This window comes from Hyperolius riggenbachi, chromosome 3, assembly GCF_040937935.1.
Source record: "Hyperolius riggenbachi isolate aHypRig1 chromosome 3, aHypRig1.pri, whole genome shotgun sequence".
NCBI classification, from domain to species: Eukaryota; Metazoa; Chordata; class Amphibia; order Anura; family Hyperoliidae; genus Hyperolius; species Hyperolius riggenbachi.
This window is the reverse complement of record NC_090648.1, coordinates 170,811,949-170,832,927: the sequence shown is the minus strand read 5'-3', so window position 1 is coordinate 170,832,927 and position 20,979 is coordinate 170,811,949. Positions and strand designations below refer to the sequence as shown.

The 20,979-nt window shown below is 45.9% G+C and overlaps 1 protein-coding gene across 1 annotated transcript in view; it reads right to left on the bottom strand.

Moving 5' to 3' along the window:
• Window positions 1–19,875, bottom strand: part of PRC1 (protein regulator of cytokinesis 1) — a 62,370-nt gene extending 42,495 nt beyond the window's left edge. Inside the window, exon 1 of the mRNA XM_068275254.1 lies at window positions 19,764–19,875. Coding sequence (XP_068131355.1) covers window positions 19,764–19,774 — 11 coding nt within the window. The 5' untranslated portion in view covers window positions 19,775–19,875. The remainder of the gene's footprint in view (window positions 1–19,763) is intronic.
• Between the last annotated feature and the right edge of the window lie 1,104 nt (window positions 19,876–20,979).

Sequence of the window (20,979 nt, the reverse complement as noted above, 5' to 3'; positions counted from 1 at the left end):
AGGATCGGCCACCCATGCTTTGAGCCACAAAGCTCGTTTCGTTATCACAGAGGATGCCATGGATCTTGCCGAGCATCTTACCACATCTACTGCGGCCTCACCTATATAATCCGCTGACAATTTTAAGTCTTCCAGTGCTGACAAAATTGAATCCTTTTCCATATCAGCCTTGATTGCCTCTTCTATGTTCTCAGTCCAGACTCTAAGGGCCTTCGCCACCGAGGTCAATGCTATACCTGGTCTAGCCGCTCCTCCTGAACTAGTGTAAATTCTTTTCAGTTCATTGTCCATTCTACGTTCCATCACGTCCGTAAAGGTTACAGCGTTCTCTCTTGGAAGTGTGACTGGGCGAGCTAAACGCATCACCGATGCATCCACAATAGGAGGGTTATCCAATTTCTTGCAGTCAGCCTCATGCATCGGGTACAGCTTGGACAACCGGTTGTGTAACGGCGGTCTTTTATCCAGTTTGGTCCACTCATCTCTCAAAACCTCCGCAATTTCTTCCATAAGTGGTAACGGAGTGAACTTCTTAGTTAAGTGAGTGTAGTATTGTTTATGTTTTTTAGTGTCGATTTCCTTTTCCTCCTCGAGGTCTTCCCATTCCAGTGCTTCACGGACTGCGCGAACGAATGGTTCCACTAGCGCAAAATCAAACCCTACTGCTACCTGATCCGTTTCCTCTTCAGCAAAGGGTTGTAAGTTTTCACCCGAGGTAGACGACTGGTTAGGCAGGGAAGCAATATAGCTCTTCATTGAGTCTTGAACGGCTTGCTTGATAAATTCTGACACCTCAATTGGTGTTTGCTGTCTTTCAGCCGCCAGGTCGTTGAAGCATGCCCTGCAAACTTTCTTCCCGGGAAGAGTCTCTGCTCCACATGCCCAACAGCCTCTATCACGCCTTGATCTTGAGCTATGCCTTCTAGGTGACTTGCTTCTGGAACGATGGCGTCTGTATGATGAACTTCGCCTTTTAGACCGGGACCTTGATCTTGAACTCTTCTTATTGCGTTTCCTAGGACTAAAAGAAACGAGGTTGTGATCAAATTGCGCTCTGTAGTTGCGGGCAAGAACCTACCTGCACCACCCCTACCTGTCGGCCCGACGCTGGTCTGGTTTAGGTGCGGCCGCAGTGTCCATAGGAACAGCCAAATCAGCTGTAAGGAAAAGAAAAGATGGAAACTAAGAAACCATTCCCTAACCAAATCCTTAGCAGAAGAATTGCAGTCAAAGTTTACTTACAGCCCGCAGGCTGACTATCCGCATCAGCAGCGCTCCCCTCCTCCATCCTGCTCCTCTGACAGTCAGCAAGATCTGGAGGGAGCGCTGGAGTTTTAAGCTGGGAGGTACTGGAGACCGCCCCCTAATTATGCCTGCCCTCTCAGCCGGATCCTCACGCTGAGAGCGGCGGCGCTGCACCGCCCACTGACTCTTCCTCCACCTAGCGGTGACGTCACCACCCGGAACACCACGGGCATTCGGGTGGAACGCACGCTATCTCCCCACATGCGCGCGCGTCCAGCAAAGAAGAGGCGGAAGAAGAAAGAAAGAAGGACACTGTAGCGCAGCGTTCCGAACGCTAGGTAAATGCGTTTAGCATTTAATTTTTATGTGCATGCTGCGGCCATGGAGGCAATTTATACCTATCGACCTTTGCAGATAGCAGCCCCCCACAGACCAGCAGACACGGGGGTACCCTTTTGGCCACTTTATAGCCTAATCGGGCATCACTGGCAGAGGCACCCAGTGGAAGCGCTGCAGGAAACAGCGGTAGGGGTGTAAAAGAAAAAAATCCATACCTTTAAAAAGGCAGCACAGCATGTAGGTCCCAGGGGCAAGGTGAAGCGAGGACAAAAAGACTGGGGGGGGGGGGGGGGGGGGACAGGCAGGTAAATTTATAATATCAAAGGTCCTAATGGGGTAAAGTGGGCGGGACATTACCCAGGTGTGACGAGAGGTAAGCAGAGGGAATACTCAATTATCTGGGCAGGCGATTTCAATATTGCCCCCAACCCCACAATAGACAGATCCCACCCCACTAACACTGCGAGACAACGGCAACTATCTAATTCTCTCTCCAAAGCCTTGTCCAATTGGTGGATACTTGGGAGAGAATACAACTCCTCGAACCGTGGTTATACCTACTATTCCGCAGCTCACCAGACCTACTCAAGGATAGATATTGTATATATCGCTGCCTCTCTAACACCCAACCTGATCATCTGTTGATACGTTATCAGTTCCTGGTCCGATCATGACATAGTCTGAACTGCTTGTAGCTCCCCTCACAACTCCAATTGCGCACCCCCCTTGGAGGCTTAAAGAGTAACTCCTAGCCCCCAAAATGAAATTTAAATCTCTATTGCAATGTTTTATTTAGTATTTAAGTGAGCCAAAAAGCCAATGCAGAACTTAAAAAATCAATCTAATTTTTTTACTATGTAGCCTTTTGCCCAAGCTCCGGACGCAAAGCCGCATATCAGATACTGATGAGCATGCCTATGTCTGCCCGACCCCCCTCTCCCCCCCAGGACCAGGTGCCGATATATTCGCACCACAAACAGCTGACCGCTCTGACACGGAGAGAGAGCGGGAGCACTTCCAGCGCCGTCACCGCAGAGCAGCCGCCGCCGTGCATGTCTCTCACATGTGATTCTCTCACATGTGACTCGGCGGCGGCTGCTCTGCGGTGGCGGCGCTGGTAGTGCTCCCGCTCTCTCTCCGTGTCAGAGCGGTCAGCTGTTTGTGGTGCGAATATATCGGCACCTGGTCCTGGCGGGGGAGAGGGGGGGGGGCGGGCAGACATAGGCATGCTCATCAGTATCTGATATGTGGCTTTGCGTCAGTTACTCTTTAATTAAAGTCTACTAGTAGATACCCTTTGGTTAGCTCACAAACCTGTTATTAGGGGACACTTGATCAGAACAGCCTTTCAAAGAAAGAGGTCTAATGCTGGGCATACACGGTGCAATTCTGCGCCGGAATCGAGCCGCTGGCTCGATGCCGGGGCATTCCCGCTCGTCCTCGGGGCATTCCTTTTCAGCGCTTTGTTTGTTCCATTGTCCGCCCGCAGGGGTCGAGCGCGGAATCAATCAGGTTGGATATTATTAATCGAGCCATCAGCGGCTCGATTGATAAGAACTACAGTGGAGGAAATAATTATTTGACCCCTCACTGATTTTGTAAGTTTGTCCAATGACAAAGAAATGAAAAGTCTTAGAACAGTATCATTTCAATGGTAGGTTTATTTTAACAGTGGCAGATAGCACATCAAAAGGAAAATCGAAAAAATAACCTTAAATAAAAGATAGCAACTGATTTGCATTTCATTGAGTGAAATAAGTTTTTGAACGCTCTAACAATAAAAGACTTAATACTTAGTGAAAAAACCCTTGTTTGCAAGCACAGAGGTCAAACGTTTCTTGTAATTGATGACCAAGTTTGCACACATTTTAGGAGGAATGTTGGTCCACTCCTCTTTGCAGGTCATCTCTAAATCCCTAAGGTTTCGAGGCCGTCTCTGTGCAACTCTGAGCTTGAGCTCCCTCCATAGGTTTTCTATTGGATTAAGGTCCGGAGACTGACTAGGCCACTCCATGACCTTAATGTGCTTCTTCTTGAGCCACTCCTTTGTTGCCTTTGCTGTATGTTTTGGGTCATTGTCGTGCTGGAACACCCATCCACGACCCATTTTCAGTTTCCTGGCAGAGGGAAGGAGGTTGTCGTTCAGGATTTCACGATACATGGCTCCGTCCATTTTCCCGTTAATGCGATTAAGTTGTCCTGTGCCCTTAGCAGAAAAACACCCCCAAAGCAAAATGTTTCCACCGCCATGCTTGACGGTGGGGACGGTGTTTTGGGGGTCATAGGCAGCATTTTTCTTCCTCCAAACACAGCGAGTTGAGTTAATGCCAAAGAGCTCTATTTTGGTCTCATCAGACCACAGCACCTTCTCCCAGTCACTCACAGAATCATTCAGGTGTTCATTGGCAAACTTCAGACGGGCCTGCACATGTGCCTTCTTGAGCAGGGGGACCTTGCGAGCCCTGCAGGATTTTAATCCATTGCGGTGTAATGTGTTTCCAATGGTTTTCTTGGTGACTGTGGTCCCTGCTAATTTGAGGTCATTCACTAACTCCTTTAGTGTAGTTCTAGGATGCTTTTTCACCTCTCTCAGAACCATTGACACCCCACGAGGTGAGATCTTGCGTGGAGCCCCAGAGCGAGGTCGATTGATGGTCATTTTGTGCTCCTTTCATTTTCGAACAATCGCACCAACAGTTGTCACCTTCTCTCCCAGCTTCTTGCTAATGGTTTTGTTGCCCATTCCAGCCTTGTGCAGGTCTACAATTTTGTCTCTGACATCCTTGGACAGCTCTTTGGTCTTTCCCATGTTGGAGAGTTTGGAGTCTGCTTAATTGATTGATTCTGTGGACAGGTGTCTTTTATACAGGTGACTAGTTAAGACAGGTGTCCTTAATGAGGGTGACTAATTGAGTAGAAGTGTCTAACCACTCTGTGGGAGCCAGAACTCTTAATGGTTGGTAGGGGTTCAAAAACTTATTTCACTCAATGAAATGCAAATCAGTTGCTATCTTTTATTTAAGGTTATTTTTTCGATTTTCCTTTTGATATGCTATCTGCCACTGTTAAAATAAACCTACCATTGAAATGATACTGTTCTAAGACTTTTCATTTCTTTGTCATTGGACAAACCTACAAAATCAGTGAGGGGTCAAATAATTATTTCCTCCACTGTATCTAGCCATGTATGCCCAGCATAAGACCGAAAAACAATTGAACCTAGAACATAAACTACTCCAGCTACAAAGGGCACATGCGCACTCCCCCTCCAGATAGCTTCAAAAACAAACTGGAGACGCCCAAGCCCAAATAGAGATTCTCCTTTCAGCTCGCACAGAAAAGGCAATTAGATGGACAAGGTCAAAACAGTATGTTCAATATAATAAACCTAATACATGGCTAGCCAGGAAGCTACGCCAAACAATCAAATCCTCAAAATACGCACTAAATCGGGCAATGTAACATCAGACCCACTTAACCACTTCACCACTGAGGGGTTTTACCCCCTGACCACCAGAGCAATTTTCACCTTTCAGCGCTCCTTCCATTCATTCGTCTATAACTTTATTATTACTTAACCCAATGAAATGAACTATATCTTGTTTTTTTCGCCACCAATTAGGCTTTCTTTAGGTAGGACATTATGCCAAGAATTATTTTATTCTAAATGTGTTTTAATGGGGAAATAGGAAAAAATGTGGGAAAAAATTATTATTTTTCAGTTTTCGGCCATTATAGTTTTTAAATAAAGCATGCTACTGTAATTAAAACCCATGAAATGTATTAACCCATTTGTCCCGGTTATAAAACCATTTAAATTATGTCCCTATCACAATGTTTGGCGACAATATTTTATTTGGAAATAAAGGTGCATTTTTTCAGTTTTGCATCCATCCCTAATTACAAGCCCGCAGTTTATAAAGTAACAGTGTTATACCCTCTTGACATAAATATTTAAAAAGTTCAGTCCCTAAGCTAACTATTTATGTGTTTTTTTTATTGTATGTTTTTTTTTTTAATAAAAAAAAAAAATTGGGGAGTGTGGGAGGTAATGAGTTAATTTATTGTGTAAATGTAATGTTTGAATATGTAAAATGCTTTTAGGGTGTAGTTTACTATTTGGCCACAAGATGGCCACAGAGTGTTTGTTTACATGCGACCTGTAAGCGTCCGGAAGGACGCTTACAGGAAGCAGTAGGAGGCTGGGAGACTCACAATGATCTCGCTGTTTCTGAAAGAAGCAGCAGATCATTGCGGGGGCTAGATCAACGAACGGGAATGGATTTTCCCCTTCATTGATCTCCGGGCGAGCGGGCGGCGGCGTGCACGAGCGGCGGGTGCGCGCGCGGTAGCGCGGACAGCGGCGGTAGCGCGGAAGGTACGGATTTCTCCGTCCCTGGTTTTTTAGGGGGGAAAAAAGGGGCGGAGAAATTCGTACCGCTGGGGGTAAAGTGGTTAAAATACATTCAGAATTTGCAGATTACTACAAAAATTTATACTCAGCCAAACCCCCTGATATGGGAAACTCAACTTTACCTCCTTTCTTCCAACAATTAAGAACCCCTCATCTACTTCCAGAAAAATCCCAAGCCCTTAAATGTCCCTACAACAGAGTTAGAAAACCTAACCATCAAAAAACTCAAAACAGGCAAAGCCCCAGACGGCTTTTCGGCCCCATACTACAAAAAATTCAAAAAAGTACTAGCCCCGTATCTTAGACGTCTTTATAACTCAATTCTAGATGGAAAGAACCCCCCCTCCGGAATTCCTGCAATCTACTATAGCAGTCATACCCAAACCACTAAGGGATCCCTTAGATATAAAAAACTACAGACCAATCTCCTTGCTTAATCTTGACTATAAACTATTAACCTCAATACTAGTGGCGAGACTGAACAAGGTTTTGGGTCCCCTAATTCATAGAGACCAAGTAGGTATTATCCCCCTACGACAGGCCCCCGACAATGTAAGAAAGGTGATTAATCTCCTGCATGTAGCCAACTCCCGCAAACTACCATTTTCCCTGCTTTCACTTGACATGGAAAAGGCGTTTGACACCATTGAGTGGCCTTTTATGCTCTTAACCTTACAAAAAGCTGGGGTAAGTGGAGCTTTCCTACAAGCAGTCCAATGCCTCTACTCAAACCCCACAGCTCAACTAAATATTCCCCACAAATGCTCCCGTTACTATACCCATCCAGAGTGGTACGAGGCAAGGCTGCTCCTTGTCCCCAGCAATTTTTGCTTTAACCATCGAACCTCTTGCCAGCAAAATCAGATCTTCTACTGACATACAAGGTGTCAGAAAAGGCACATCTGAATACAAGCCGAATGTATTTGCAGATGTCCTCTTACTTACACTGACCTCCCCCCATACTTCTGTCTCTAATCTTCTCAAAATAGTTAAGCAATTTGGTAGCATCTCTGGCTTATGCCTAAACATCAATAAGTTAGAAATTCTACTAGCCAACCATGGCAGACAAAGTGCGACATCCCTGGCCTCGACGTTGGGGTTACAACTGAGAACTAATTTTTTAACCTACCTGTGTGTTAAAATTTCCATTGACCCTAAAAACCTTTTTGCCTTGAACTACAAACCAATGCTAGCCGAGCTGCAACTCTCTAGATGGAATTCTCCTTCCATTTCATGGACTGGCTGCATACAGGCGGTCCGAATGAACTTTCTGCCCCGCTTACTATATGTATTCAGAACGCTCCCAATTCAGGCCACTAAATCATCGCTCAAGGATCTCCAATCACTTATTTTCAAATTCATAAGCAACAATAAAAAGTGCAGGATAAAACCAGAAAATAATGTATATGAACAGACTTAGGAGGAGGTATGGGGGTTCCGGACCTATTTAGCTACTACCGTGCTGCCCAGATTGCACAGTTGGCACAAATGCATTCCAAACATAACCGTCCTCTCTGGGCCGATATCGAAGATGCTCTATTATACCCGGCATCCTTTTCTGCTCTCCAGTGGTCGATGCATATATCACCAGGCAAATATACTACAAAATCACCCAACTGCTCTCTCACTACAAATTTGGAATAGTTTTAAACTAACAATCCACTATCCCAAAACAACTTCCACTTTTTAACAACCCAACTTTCCCACCAGGGCTTGAAATAAAAGCCTTCCAATGGTGGGCCTCACAAGGCATAACCACCATAGAAAAGCTACTAGTAAATGACAAAATGCCCTCTTGGCCTTAATTTTGCACAGCCACTTCCTTCCCACCTACCGAATATTTTAGGGCCAGACAAATTTTCCATTTTTTTTAAATCCTTCCCCAACCGAGACCAACACCACCCTTACTCGTACCCCATATGAAGCCTGGTGCGCTCTTCGACCATTGGAGGGGGGACTGATCTCATATTTACTCAGTCATTTTCCAACCCCCTGAATTCTCCAAAATAAAATCCATGAGGGCCTGGGAAGTGGACCTTGGTCTGACATTATCTGAAAAGAATTGGGCAAACTGTTGTCTCACATTAACCAAAGGCAGCAATTATATCTCGCACATTGAAACTAACTACAAGATATTACATCGTACTTACCCGACGCCACAAAAACGCCATGTATTCTCCAGCTCCAAATCGCCATTATGCTTTAGGGGGTGCGGCCAAACAGGAGATATGGCACACATCTGGTGGTTTTGTCCAATAGTACAGAAATTTTGGGCGGAGGTCACATCCGCCATAAGTACAGCTCTAGAAATCCATTATCTCCTGATCCATTCCAATTACTACTTGGGGATAAACCTCAAAAATGGAAATTCCCTCAACATAGATTAGTGCAACATATCGCCAAAGCGCCAAGACTGCATATAGCGAGGCAATGGTTAAAGCCCACTCTCTCTTTCGAAATGGCAGACTTAACTGTAAAAGATATCCTAATCTCAGAAAGATTGCTTGCAATTCTAAATGATACAACTCCACCCTTTACCAGAACATGGCAACCCTGGCTCTCAGCTGCAACCTCAATAGGCTTAAAGAGAACCCAAGGTGGGTTTGAAGAATATTATCTGCATACAGAGGCTGGATCTGCCTATACAGCCCAGCCTCTGTTGCTATCCCCAAACCCCCCTAAGGTCCCCCTGCACTCTGCAATCCCTCATAAATCACAGCCACGCTGCTGACAAACAGCTTGTCAGAGCTGGCTGTGTTTATCTCTATAGTGTCAGTCTGCTGCTCTCCCCGCCTCCTGCAGAACTCCAGTCCCCGCCTGCATCCCTTCCCTCCCTGCTGATTGGAGGGAAGGGACGGGGGCAGGGACCGGAGCTATGCAGGAGGTGGGGGAGCAGCTGAGACTGACACTACAGATGTAAACACAGCCTCACAGCACGGCTGTGATTTATGAGGGATTGCAGAGTGCAGGGGGACCTTAGTGGGATTTGGGATAGCAACAGAGGCTGGGCTGTATAGGCAGATCCAGCCTCTGTATGCAGATAACATTCTTTAAACACACCTCGGGTTCTCTTTAAGATCCTGTGCTCTATCCTAATTCTGAAAAATGTACACGTATACAATTAACCAATCTTTTCCCTAAAGATGTGTGCTATGTTACTATCTGTTACTCTTCTTGTTAGATTTAATTTGTTTCTCCTATATGTTTAAAGGGAGGGTCCACTGAGTTGGTAAAAAAAAAAAAAAAAAAAAAAAAAAAAAAATACTAATCCACTTACCTGGGGCTTCCTCCAGCCCGTGCCCTCAACACCGCTCCGGAGGCTCCTGGTCTTCTCCGGTGGCACACCCGATCTGGCCAGGCCGGCTTCCTGGTCGGGCTTCTCCTTGCGCTCCAACGTGCGTCTCGCGCGGTCGCGCTGACGCCATCAGACGCCCTACGGAATGTACTGCGCAGGCGCAGAACTACTGCGCTGTACAGCCTGGAGGACGTCCGATGACGTCAGCGCGACCGCGTGAGACGCACGTTGGAGCGCACAAGAGCCCGACCTGGAAGCCGGCCTGGCCAGGTCTGGTGAGCCAACGAAGACGACCGGGAGCCTCCGGTGCGGCGTCGAGGGCACGTCCTGCCTGCCATGGGCTGGAGGAAGCCCCAGGTAAGTGGATTAGTATTTATATTTTTTTAACTAACTCCGTGCCTCAAATACTTTAATTTCTGACAATGCCCTTTGCTAAGGGCCTATACAAATGCATGTTTGCCTATCTTGAAAAATTTCAATAAAACATTTGAAACTCAAGGATTCACCTAAACAACTTTTGTTAGGTTTTCGGAAACAGGCTAAACTCTCTGGCTCGGTTTAAAAAAAAAACAAACAAAAAAACCTATACGTGGCTCCGTTTTTTGGCCCATACCAAAACCGGAGCCACGGATACCAATGTTAAAAATAGCAGCCATACACACACACGATCTGCGGGATCCAGTTTGAAAAACTGAACGGAGAGTCTGGATTTGCTGAGACTTCACAGACCCCGGATACACAGGGGGGTAATGAAAGGCAATGCAAAACCGGTTCATCCTCTTCACAGGCTACTTTACACACAAAAAGGGATGCCAAAACGTATTACAGTTGCTGGAGTGGGTAACAGCCAGGAAGGGGGGCAACGGGCACAGCAGTGGGGGGCGGGGGGGTTTGGACCCTCACCTGGGTCCCCCAATCCGCTCTCCCCCTCCAGCTAGTTTGTTAAAATCATCAAAGCTTTCCGAGTAGCAGCCAGGAAGTGGGGCAGCGGGCACAGAGGTGGGGAGAGGGGGGTTGGACCCCTCCCTCACCTGGGTCCCCCCTTCCGCGCTCCCCCTCCAGCTAGTTTGTTAAAATCATTTAAAATCATCAAAGCTTATGACAAGCGAGGAACTCATTCACTTCCTTGTTCCACCGCTCGCCGTGTGACTTCCTGCAATGCATTCCCCCCCAACCCCCACCCCGGGACACTTTTTAGTTTTTTTTATGTAAACGGACTCAAAACGTGCTGTGAAGTTGTTACAAAAATCATGCGACTCCGAAGAACCACTGACTCCAGGTACCAAAAATGGCTCCGATTCCTTAGTCTAATACTTACCAGGGCTGTGGATTTGGTACAAAACTCATCAGACTCCGAAGTTTATGAAACCACTAACTCCGACTCCAGGTACCCAAAATTGCTCCGACTCCAACGCCTTGACTACGACTTCAACTCCTCCACAGCCCTGGTAGTGTCTGAAGTACATTAGAAACAAGCATGCAGCTAATCTTGTCAGCTCTGACAATTTTGTCAAGAAAACCTGATCTGCATATGCTTGTTCAGGGTCTATGACTAAAATTATAAGAGGTAGAGGATCAGCAGAACAGCCAAGCAACTGGTATTGCTTAAGGGTCTGTACACTGCTGCGCTTGCACTGAGCTTTTAACCTTCCTGCCGTTCTGATTATTTTCAGATTTAAGGTCTAAAAGCCATACAATTTTTTCACAAGATTTTAGACCCTAAAAACAAGAAGAAAAACATACCTGGTCTGCAGCAGCTCCTGCATTAAACTCACTCAGACACCGGACTACCACCCTGTTCTGCGGCTTTCCATCCCGAGCCTGACTCGGGATTAATGCAGAGGTTAAAATCGCATGCTCTTTTTTTTTTTTTTTTTTTTTGTAAAATTGCAAGGTCTTTTGAAAAATCCTCCATATAACTCACTTCGGGTTCACTTTAACTTGGGGTTAGTGACTACAAATTAAGTTGTACAGTAGTACTGTAATCTAAATATGCAGTCCCTGCACAGCTGTTGTGAATCCACTGAGAATGTTGTGCACATTGCATGCAGATGTGTTATCAATCCAAACCTGGTTCAGATCAGGGCTGTGGAGTTGGTACAAAAATCATCCGAATCCAACGTCGACTTCAGTTTACACAACTCCCAAATCCAGGTACCCAAAAATTGCTCTGACTCCACAGCCCTGGTTCAGATCATTCATAAAGAATGTAATAGGAGGACGAACCCCCTCATTCTCTTGTAGAGTACCTTCATTTCACGCTTACATGTACCCACAGTTTGATTGCCTAGGGCCTGATCGATGTTCTTTGTTCCTGCCTGCAACTTAGCTTTGGAAGTGAATAAATGTCTTATTTTACATAGATTCAACCAACTAAATTGCCATATGTAAATTAGAGGCGTCAGAGTCAAAAGGTATCAAACTGTGGAGTCAAGACATTTTTGTACCAACTCCACAGCCCTGAAGCAGTTCAGATTCTGCACTAAATGAAATACATTACAATGTGTCCTGGTAGTGACCTCAACGAACGTGTGTCTGAAATTCAGCGTCTTCGCTTACTGAATTGTGGCATGCACAGGGAGATTCAGTCACATTGACATCAGCCATTTGCAGAAATCACAACTGGAATGTTATTAGGATTTAATTCATCCCTGAAACAGAATCTGAACAGCATCACTATTTATAGCTCCTCCAGTCTAAATCTAAGAAAAGATAAAGACTTTTGCTTTTACAATAAAGGTTTATAGGACAAAATGCTTGCAGAAATCAAAAGATATCTACGCCATCTGACATCATTATTGCACATAAAGGGGCCTATACACCTAACGATTTTCCCGCCGAAATACGGCCGTTTCGATCACAGTGATCGAAACGGCCGTGAAATCGCCACGTACACCGCTGACAGAACGATGGATTTCTGTCGGAAATCCATAGTTCCCGTCGATCCATCCGTGCCGAAGATTTTTCTCGGTCGCCGGCGGGTCGGGAGTGCGTCGATAGCGGCGTTCGAATGCCTGACGACCCGACGCAATACAGCGGTAATACATTACCTGCTCCGCCGGCGCGAGTCCCCTGGTCCACCGTTGTCTTCTCCGCCTGGTCCCGGCATCTTCTCCGCATCAGCTTCTGCATCCCGGCATCACTTCCTGTGTCACTGCAGTGACAGCGGAAGTACAAATAGAGGGCGCTCTATTTGAACTTCCGCTGTCACTGGAGTGACAGAAAGTTATACGCAGATGCCAGCCAGGAGCCGATGTGGAGAAGATGCCGGGACCAGGCGGAGATGACAGCGGTGGACCAAGGGACTTGCGCCGGCGGAACAGGTAATGTATGAGGGGGGGGGGGGGGGGGGGGCGTCAGCTCCACAGATTGTGATCGGTTTCAGGCTGAAATCGATTCACAATCTGCAGTAAAGGTGGCCAAACAATCCCTCTCTGATCAGATTTGATCAGGGAAGGATCTATCTTTTGGTCGAATCTGATGGCAAATCGACCAGTGTATGGCCACCTTAAGGAAAGAGACTGCAGCCTTGTGGCCATTTTTATGAATACATTAATTAAGCTTTATTTTGTGTGACTGAGAAGAATGTAACAGTTATGCATGACATAAGCGTCTGCTGCCCCACCCTCAAAGCACTTAGAATAGCATGACAAGATGAGATTACCATCTTCAGTGTCTGGAAAGTCCAATAAGAACATGTATACAGTACTTGCATTTCTGATCAAATTTTGCTACCTTTAGAGATTGTCCACAGCCAAAATCAACAAATGCTCCAGAAGCCAACTATCCACCCACACATTAAAAGCAATGATATGGCTTGCTTACTACTGAAGCAGGAGTTAAGTTAGTATATCTTGTGTTATTCTGTAGTTTGACAGTGAATAGAGATACTGTAGTTAAAGTGTTCCAGAGATGGTACATTAGGCTTAATTTATACTTACCCGGGGTTCCTACAGTCCCATGAGCAGCGCCGAGCCCCCCACCGTCTTCCTCAGGCTCTCCGTTCTGGCGCTACAAGTGCCGGTATTCTGGTCAATCGCCGCCAGTTGAGGTCTTCTGCGCATGTGCGGCTGAACATGTACAGAAGGCTGTGACTGCCCAGATTATCGGTACTTACCAGGAATCATAGCGGCTAAAAAAAAGGGAGGATGACAGGGAGGGACTCAGCACTGCTCATGGGGCTGGAGGAAGCCACAGGTAAGTACGAATTAAGCCTAGTGAACCATCTCTGGTTCACTTTAATGAAATGCAAGCTGCAAAGTGCATGTATTTCTATAAAGCAAACAAATACTCCTGAAAACAGGATGGAACATTTAAGGGGCACTATGTTAAAAATCCCCACCATCATTGTGTAATAGCGGCAGCATACATTTCTCATAGGACTTCTGTGAAAAAATAGCTAACATTTTTTCCCCCTTCTAAACAGCTGATTAACTCAACTTAACGCTTTCTGAGCGTATTAAAAAACGCTCCCATTGACTTACATTAAAATCTCTGCGATTGCAATTTTTCATAAAATTGTGATTGCAGCAATTATAATGCGAGTCAATGGGAGCTCAGAAAAGCACTCAGTGTGTCTACAGTCTTACTGAAATGCTTGTGAAGTAACTCAGGTGTTAGTGACGGGTTGTTCCTCTTAACTCAGCTCACACTCTTTAGAGCCCGTTTCTGCAGGCTTCTCACATGTAGCTAAATTAAAGAGAACCTGAGGTGGGTTTGAAGAATATTATCTGCATACAGAGGCTGGATCTGCCTATACAGCCCAGCCTCTGTTGCTATCCACAACCCCTCTAAGGTCCCCCTGCACTCTGCAATCCCTCATAAATGACAGCCACGCTGCTGACAAACAGCTTGTCAGAGCTGGCTGTGTTTATCTCTATAGTGTCAGTCTGCTGCTCTCCCCGCCTCCTGCAGAATTCCAGTCCCCGCCTGCATCCCTTCCCTCCCTGCTGATTGGAGGGAAGGGATGGGGGCAGGGACCGGAGTTATGCAGGAGGCGGGGGAGCAGCTGAGACTGACACTACAGATGTAAACACAGCCTCACAGCACGGCTGTGATTTATGAGGGATTGCAGAGTGCAGGGGGACCTTAGTGGGGTTTGGGATAGCAACAGAGGCTGGGCTGTTTAGGCAGATCCAGCCTCTATATGCAGATAACATTCTTTAAACACACCTCGGGTTCTCTTTAACCACTTCAGTACTGAACCCTTAAAGTGAATGGGAACAGGTTTTATAAAGTTAATTCCAATAGAGGACCTTTTACCTTTTTATTTTCCTCTTCTAATGTGTCCATTTACCCCTTCTCTTACTGCAGAATTGTGCCCAAAATCAGCTTTAATTGAGTTTGACCGTTTCGGTCGAAAAACTGATGGTTTGGAGGAGGCAGAGCTTTTCCCCTACTCTGTCACTCCTCCGTTCTCTGTCCCTCCTGTCCGCGTTCACATTAATGCGTGGCTCTGTGGTCTCCCTCACAGAGCGCGCATAGTGACGTCTTCCTGCTCACTCGGCTTCTTGGAGACCTGAGAGACTTCATAACTAAGTGAGCATCACATACCTTCACTCGTAATGTGCACTGCAGCCGGCCATTCTGTTCTCTGTACAATGCTGTGACTTGGTAGACACATGCACGCGTGCACTCTACAGTATGCGGGCACGCGATCACATGGCTGCTCTGCACAATTCTGTCCTCTAGCAGAGCCATATCCCGCGTGGCTACAAGCGCTGCGTTGCACAGGAAAAGGCTGCTGACCCGGAGCATAAAGAAAAGCACTTTTTACGCATGCGGGAAAACAATGCGTACAATTTTACGCATGTGGTAAATAACCATGTATAACATTTTGTAAATGCAAAGATGGTCTTATTTCAGTTTGGAATTTACCGCAAGTGCATTTCCACATGCAGAAAATGATTGTGAATAGAGCCCATAGCATTCTGCAGCTATGGGGAGGGGGGGGGGGGGGGGTTATCGGAGGGATGATTGAGTGGTGGGTGCCTGACATCACGCAGAGAGTGCAATTGGCCACCATGGGAGTGAGGTGATCTGCAGGGCAGATCTCTTGCGGGTTGCTGTACACATGTCTATTGGTCAGGTGTGTATACGGGCCTGAAAGGGACAGCTAAAGTTAGAAAAATATGGAGGCGGTCATATTTATTTCCTTTTAAACAATACCAGTTTTCTGGAAGCCCTGCTGATCTATTGGACTGCAGTAGTGTGAATAACACCAGAAATAAGCATGCAGCTAATCTTGTCAGATCTGACAATGTCAAAAACCCTGATCTGCATATGCTTGTTCAGGGTCTATGGATAAACGTATTAGAGACAGGATCAATAGGCTAGCCAGGCAACAGGTATTGCTTAAAGAGGAACTGTAACATAAAAAGATCCCCTGGGGGGTACTCACCTCGGGTGGGGGAAGCCTCCGGATCCTAATGAGGCTTCCCACGCCGTCCTCCATCCGTCAGGGGTCTCGCTGCAGCCCTCCGTGGAGTCCGTGCAGCGGTGACGTCATTATTTACCTTCCTGGCTCCTGCGCAGGCGCTCTGACGGCTGTCGGCTCCGAACTACACGGAAATACCCGATCGCCGTCGGGTCCGCTCTACTGCGCAGGCGCAAGTTTCCTGCGCCTGCGCAGTAGAGCGGACCCGAATGAGATTGGGTATTTCCGTGTAGTTCGGAATGGAAAGCCGCCACAGCGCCCCCGCTGGAGCCAGCAAAGGTAAATATTGAAATGACAGTCGGCACAGTCGCCGGCTGTTCGGAGGGCTGCGGAGAGACCCCCGTGGGACAGAGGACGGCGTGGGAAGCCTCATTAGGATCCGGAGGCTTCCCCCACCCGAGGTGAGTACCCCCCAGGGGATCTTTTGAATGTTACAGAGTCTCTTTAAAGAGACTCTGAAATCTCCAAAAATACCCGTTTTTACTTCAGTATCTTCAATAACACTAATGCCCTACCTAAAATGCAGCATCCCCGCAGCTCAAATCGCTATTAATCACCCTAACTCCCGAGGCAAAAATCCATGACTTTCCTGGTCGTGGATTTTGCTGCCCGGGGGAGGCAGAGCTTTGGGCTGTAGCTCTGCCTCCATGCACTCAATCAGCGCACTCAATCAGCGCAGATTGACGGAGTAGAGGTAGAACTACAGCCCAAAGCTCTGCCTCTACAAGGAAGCGCTGCCCAAATCTCCCCCCGGGGATTTCGGGGTGATTAATAGCAATTTCAGCCGTGGGGATGCAGTGTTTCAGGTAGGAAATTATTGCTAATGAAGATACTGAAGTAAAAATTGTTTTTTTTTTGGAGACTTCAGTGTGTCTTTAAAATGAAATAAATATGGCAGCCTCCACATCCTTCTTACATCAGTGGTCCTTTAAAAATATCAGCTGCATAACTTCTGAATAGTGCACTGTCTTTAGTCACAAATGTGACTAGACCAGTTATACGCTGTTAACATCTCCATTTGACTAGTGATCTAAGTTTACTAGTTCAATTGATTAGCCCTATTACAAGATGAATACAATCTGCTTCTGTTCTAGAATTTGTATATCACTGACGATCTCTATTCAACATCACCTTGCTGATCAATAAACTGTGTATATTTCCAAGAGGGTAGATAGAAGGTTGATCACCAGTTACCTAGTTTTATACTACACTGAGCAGGGTAGTGGTTAAAGTGAACCTGAAGTAGAAGTGATATGGAGGCTGCTGCATTTGTTTCCTTTTACACAACAGCAGTTGCCTGGGAGCCCTGCTGATCTACTTGTCTGCAGTAGTGTCTGAAGTACACCAGAAACAAGCTTGCAGCTAATCTTGTCAGAAACACCTGATCTGCATATGCTTGCTCAGGCTCTATGGCTAAAAGCATTAGAGGCTGAGGATCAGCTGGACAGCCAGGTATTGCTTGAAAGGATATAAATATGGCAGCCTCCATAAAATGCCTAGTGCACACCGAGCGTTTTTTGGAGCGATCCGCCGGCCGCATCCGCCTGGAAAAACGCTTGGCTAATGTATTGCAATGGGATGGTGCACACCGGCGGTTTGAGGTTTTTGGCAAGCCGCAAACGCGCCTCCTGCTGCGCGTTCGCGGTTTTCGGAAGTGTTTCGTCCTCAATGTAAAGTATAGGAAAACCGCAAACCGCTCTGAAAAACGCTACTTCAGAGCGGTTTGCCAGGCATTTTTGTTACAGAAGCTGTTCAGTAACAGCTTTTACTGTAACAATATGTGTAATCTGCTACACAAAAACGCACCCAAAACCGCTAGGTATGTTTAGAAAACCTCTCTAAACATACCTAGAATCGCTCTGAAATCAGCTCCCAAAACCGCTAGCGTATTGCGGATCTGCTAGCGGTTTTGGTGTGCACTGGGCCTAACTCACATCTGGTTTACTTTAACCCACTGCTGAATTCTGATCAAGAGCTGAAATGTACAACATTGGTATTAGTTAGGATCAGAAATGCCTTATCAACTCAACTGCCCCCATGCAAAAAATTCCAGATCTGATCAAACTAATACCTTTTATCCATCACCGTTGATCACAACATCCTAATCAATTTTCATGCCGTAGTCAATTAACACTATCAGGATATTATTGACTCTTGTATAACTATCCGATTTTGATGCAGTCTCAATCCAATTTAGAAAATTTGCCAAATTTCTGACAGGTAGGGAACATTCTCCCATAGGCCCAGTGCACACCAAAAATCTCCTAGCAGATTCTCAAAGCGCTAGAGGTTTTTGAAGCAGATTTCAGAGCGATTCTAGGCATGTTTAGAGACGTTTTCTAAACATGCCTAGAGTTTTTGGGAGCGTTGTGTAGCAGATTAAAAATATTGTTCCAATAAAGCTGTTACTGAACAGCTACTATAACAAAAACACCTGGAAAACCGCTCTGATCTAGCGTTTTTACACTTTCCCGTAACTTTGAGGCAGAAACGCCTCAGAAATCTAAAAATGCTGCAGCCTCTCTCCCCCCCCCCCCCCATTTGCGTTGGTGGAAAAAAAAACGAACCGCTCTGGTGTGCACCATCCCATTCACTCTCATTAGCCAAGTGGTTTTCCCCCTGCAAGCATTTTAGAAAATGCTTCAGAACCGCTCTGATGTGCACCAGCCCATAAGGATGCAGGCAGCAATGAAAACAGTTCAACATTAACTAAAGAACATTAATTCTCCATGAATACAAATACATAGCTTTGTAACTAACCTGTGTTAATAGTTAGCCAAGAACCAGAATCATTCTACATGTTTTGCAGCCAACATAAATTACCCCCAGGTTACTGCAGTAACACTGGTTAGAGAGGTTCTCAGGTGAAACTGGTGTACCACAGGTACATCATAAACTCTGAATTCTGCATAATAAGCATATGCATTATCCTGAAATCTGCACAGATGCCTTGAATATAAATGTGCAAGCATTCAAGAACAGAATAGTTGCTTTGCTAAAGAGAAAGCCAGCAACCAGAAACTAGCTTATTTACAAAGAATATACACAGCCCTGCTGCAAACAACACTTCACCAGCAGTTTCCAATCCTTTGAGTGGGAACAATCTCTTCTTTATTCAAAGAAGGGTTTCGGGGGGAGTGGCAGTCTGCCTGCCTAAGTGATGATATACATGCAGAAAACATGCCTTGCTCTGCATTCTGAGATCTGTAGCTCCAGACTGACTCAACCAGTCCTACAATACAAATATCCCACTGCAGACAGCTGGATAAAAGACTGTCTGCATCTTAGGGCAGTTCCAGAGTACTGAACAAAACATGCACTAACGAAGATGAATCCAGAAATAAAGATCACTGTAGAATGCAGCAGTTGACAAAAATAAGTCAGGTTTCACTTTTAAAAAGAATTGCAACTTATTGTTTACAAGTGCTCCATTATTCTGTAAAGCCTGGTACACACGTTCAATTTTGATTGGCTAATTTTGCCACTTCCATGTAGTACGAGCGCTTACCTACACAAGCTGTTCATATGAGTCACAATCTGCTGGCTCTGATGCTACATGGAGGTAGTAATATTGTTCAGTGATTGGCCAATCAAAATTGCATGTATGTACACCCTTTGTAAATCAGAGCCACTAATCACGTCAGTAGCGGCTACCTTTATTTATGCATGAATAACTTAGCAGTCACAACACCTGCCGCAGTACTGGTGACACCCTGCCCTGCCAGGCACACATCATTGACTTGGAGCCCCTGGTGACAGGAGGTAGCGCGTAACAACACCCCCTGCACTACAAGTACAAGGATGCCCAGCTGCAGCCTGTCAAAGCGCGCCGGTATTTATCACACAGCTGCGAGATATCCGCGCTCGTTACGCACTCATTGACCAGCGCAGAGTCGCCAAGCTCCGCAGATGCCATCACCGCTCTGCTGTTAGCAAGCTTTGCAGGTGTCACACCGCAACTCTCAGGAGAGCTGCTGCTATCTCAGCACCGCGACTTCATGATAATGAATGGTAATTGATGAAATGTAAATTACCTTTTCCTCATGACGATGTGCCGCGAACCTCCGATATCTTCTCCTCACCAGTGTGTGGCGTCTCTCTGCACAACCCGCAGCCGCTGCAACCGTTTCCTCTGCCAGTGCCAGTAGTAGCACTTTCAAATTTGCCACGAAACTGCAATGCTCTGAATTCTGATTGGCCATCCTCTCCCGACGTCACACGCCTCCATGCAATGCTGTGACTGGTACTGTGCAGATCCACGCCTCATGAAGGAATGACGTTCTGCGCATGTGCAGGAGGCAGGACAGACATACATTCAAAACATGTCAAACAGCTCTCAGCCAATGCGAGCCATGCTGCCTAATATTACTGTCTGTCACTAAATATTGTAAATACTGTACTTTGTTTGCATTGCACATACAGTACTAGTGGACCTGAGCATGCAATGTGTATCTCATAAACACATTTTACTCTTGCTAGCGACTAGTGTGCATTGATGCGTTACAATTTATTTTTCTGTAGAGAAAAGAGCTTTCAATTATTTTGGGACATGCTGTACCATGGAGAGAGCTGATGAAAACTTGTACAGAAGGAAGAATTTTACTTCTGTGCAAAACTGCTCATACAGCAGCAACAGCTATTAATAGCCAATATATTGATAGGCAGGTAACTGATTAATTAATAAAGCTGCTAAGATAGCTGGCCAACAAATATTTTTTTATTCCTTGGCTATCCAAAATGATCCACAGTCTTTCAAAAGTTTAAGGCTGCATTTCCACCTGTGCGGTGCGGAATCGCAGAGAAATCACCGCAGACGTAATCGCATGCGGGTGCGATTTTGCATGCGTTTTTCCCACGATTTCGCATAGAGTAGTAGGTGGGCGATTTTAACCATGTCACTGCCTGTGTAAATTAACATTACCTCCTATGCGAAATTGCGGGGAAAATGTATGCCAAAACCGCATGCGATTTCCCTATTAGATACATTGTATCAGAATCAGAATCATTTTATTTCGCCAAGCATGACTGGTCATGCCCGGAATTGGGTTTGGCACAATACATAGCTTCTAATAGGTACATAGACAAGAGGCAGTGAGAGCGTCACAATACAATAGGGACGTGACAGTAGAGACATCTCAAAGAAAACATATCAAACTCAAAAAAGGAAAAAGACTGCACAGTCTGCGCTCAGCGTCCGTGTGCATATTGCCGGCCGCTACTTTGCAGGTGGTAGGCCATTGGTAGAGGGTG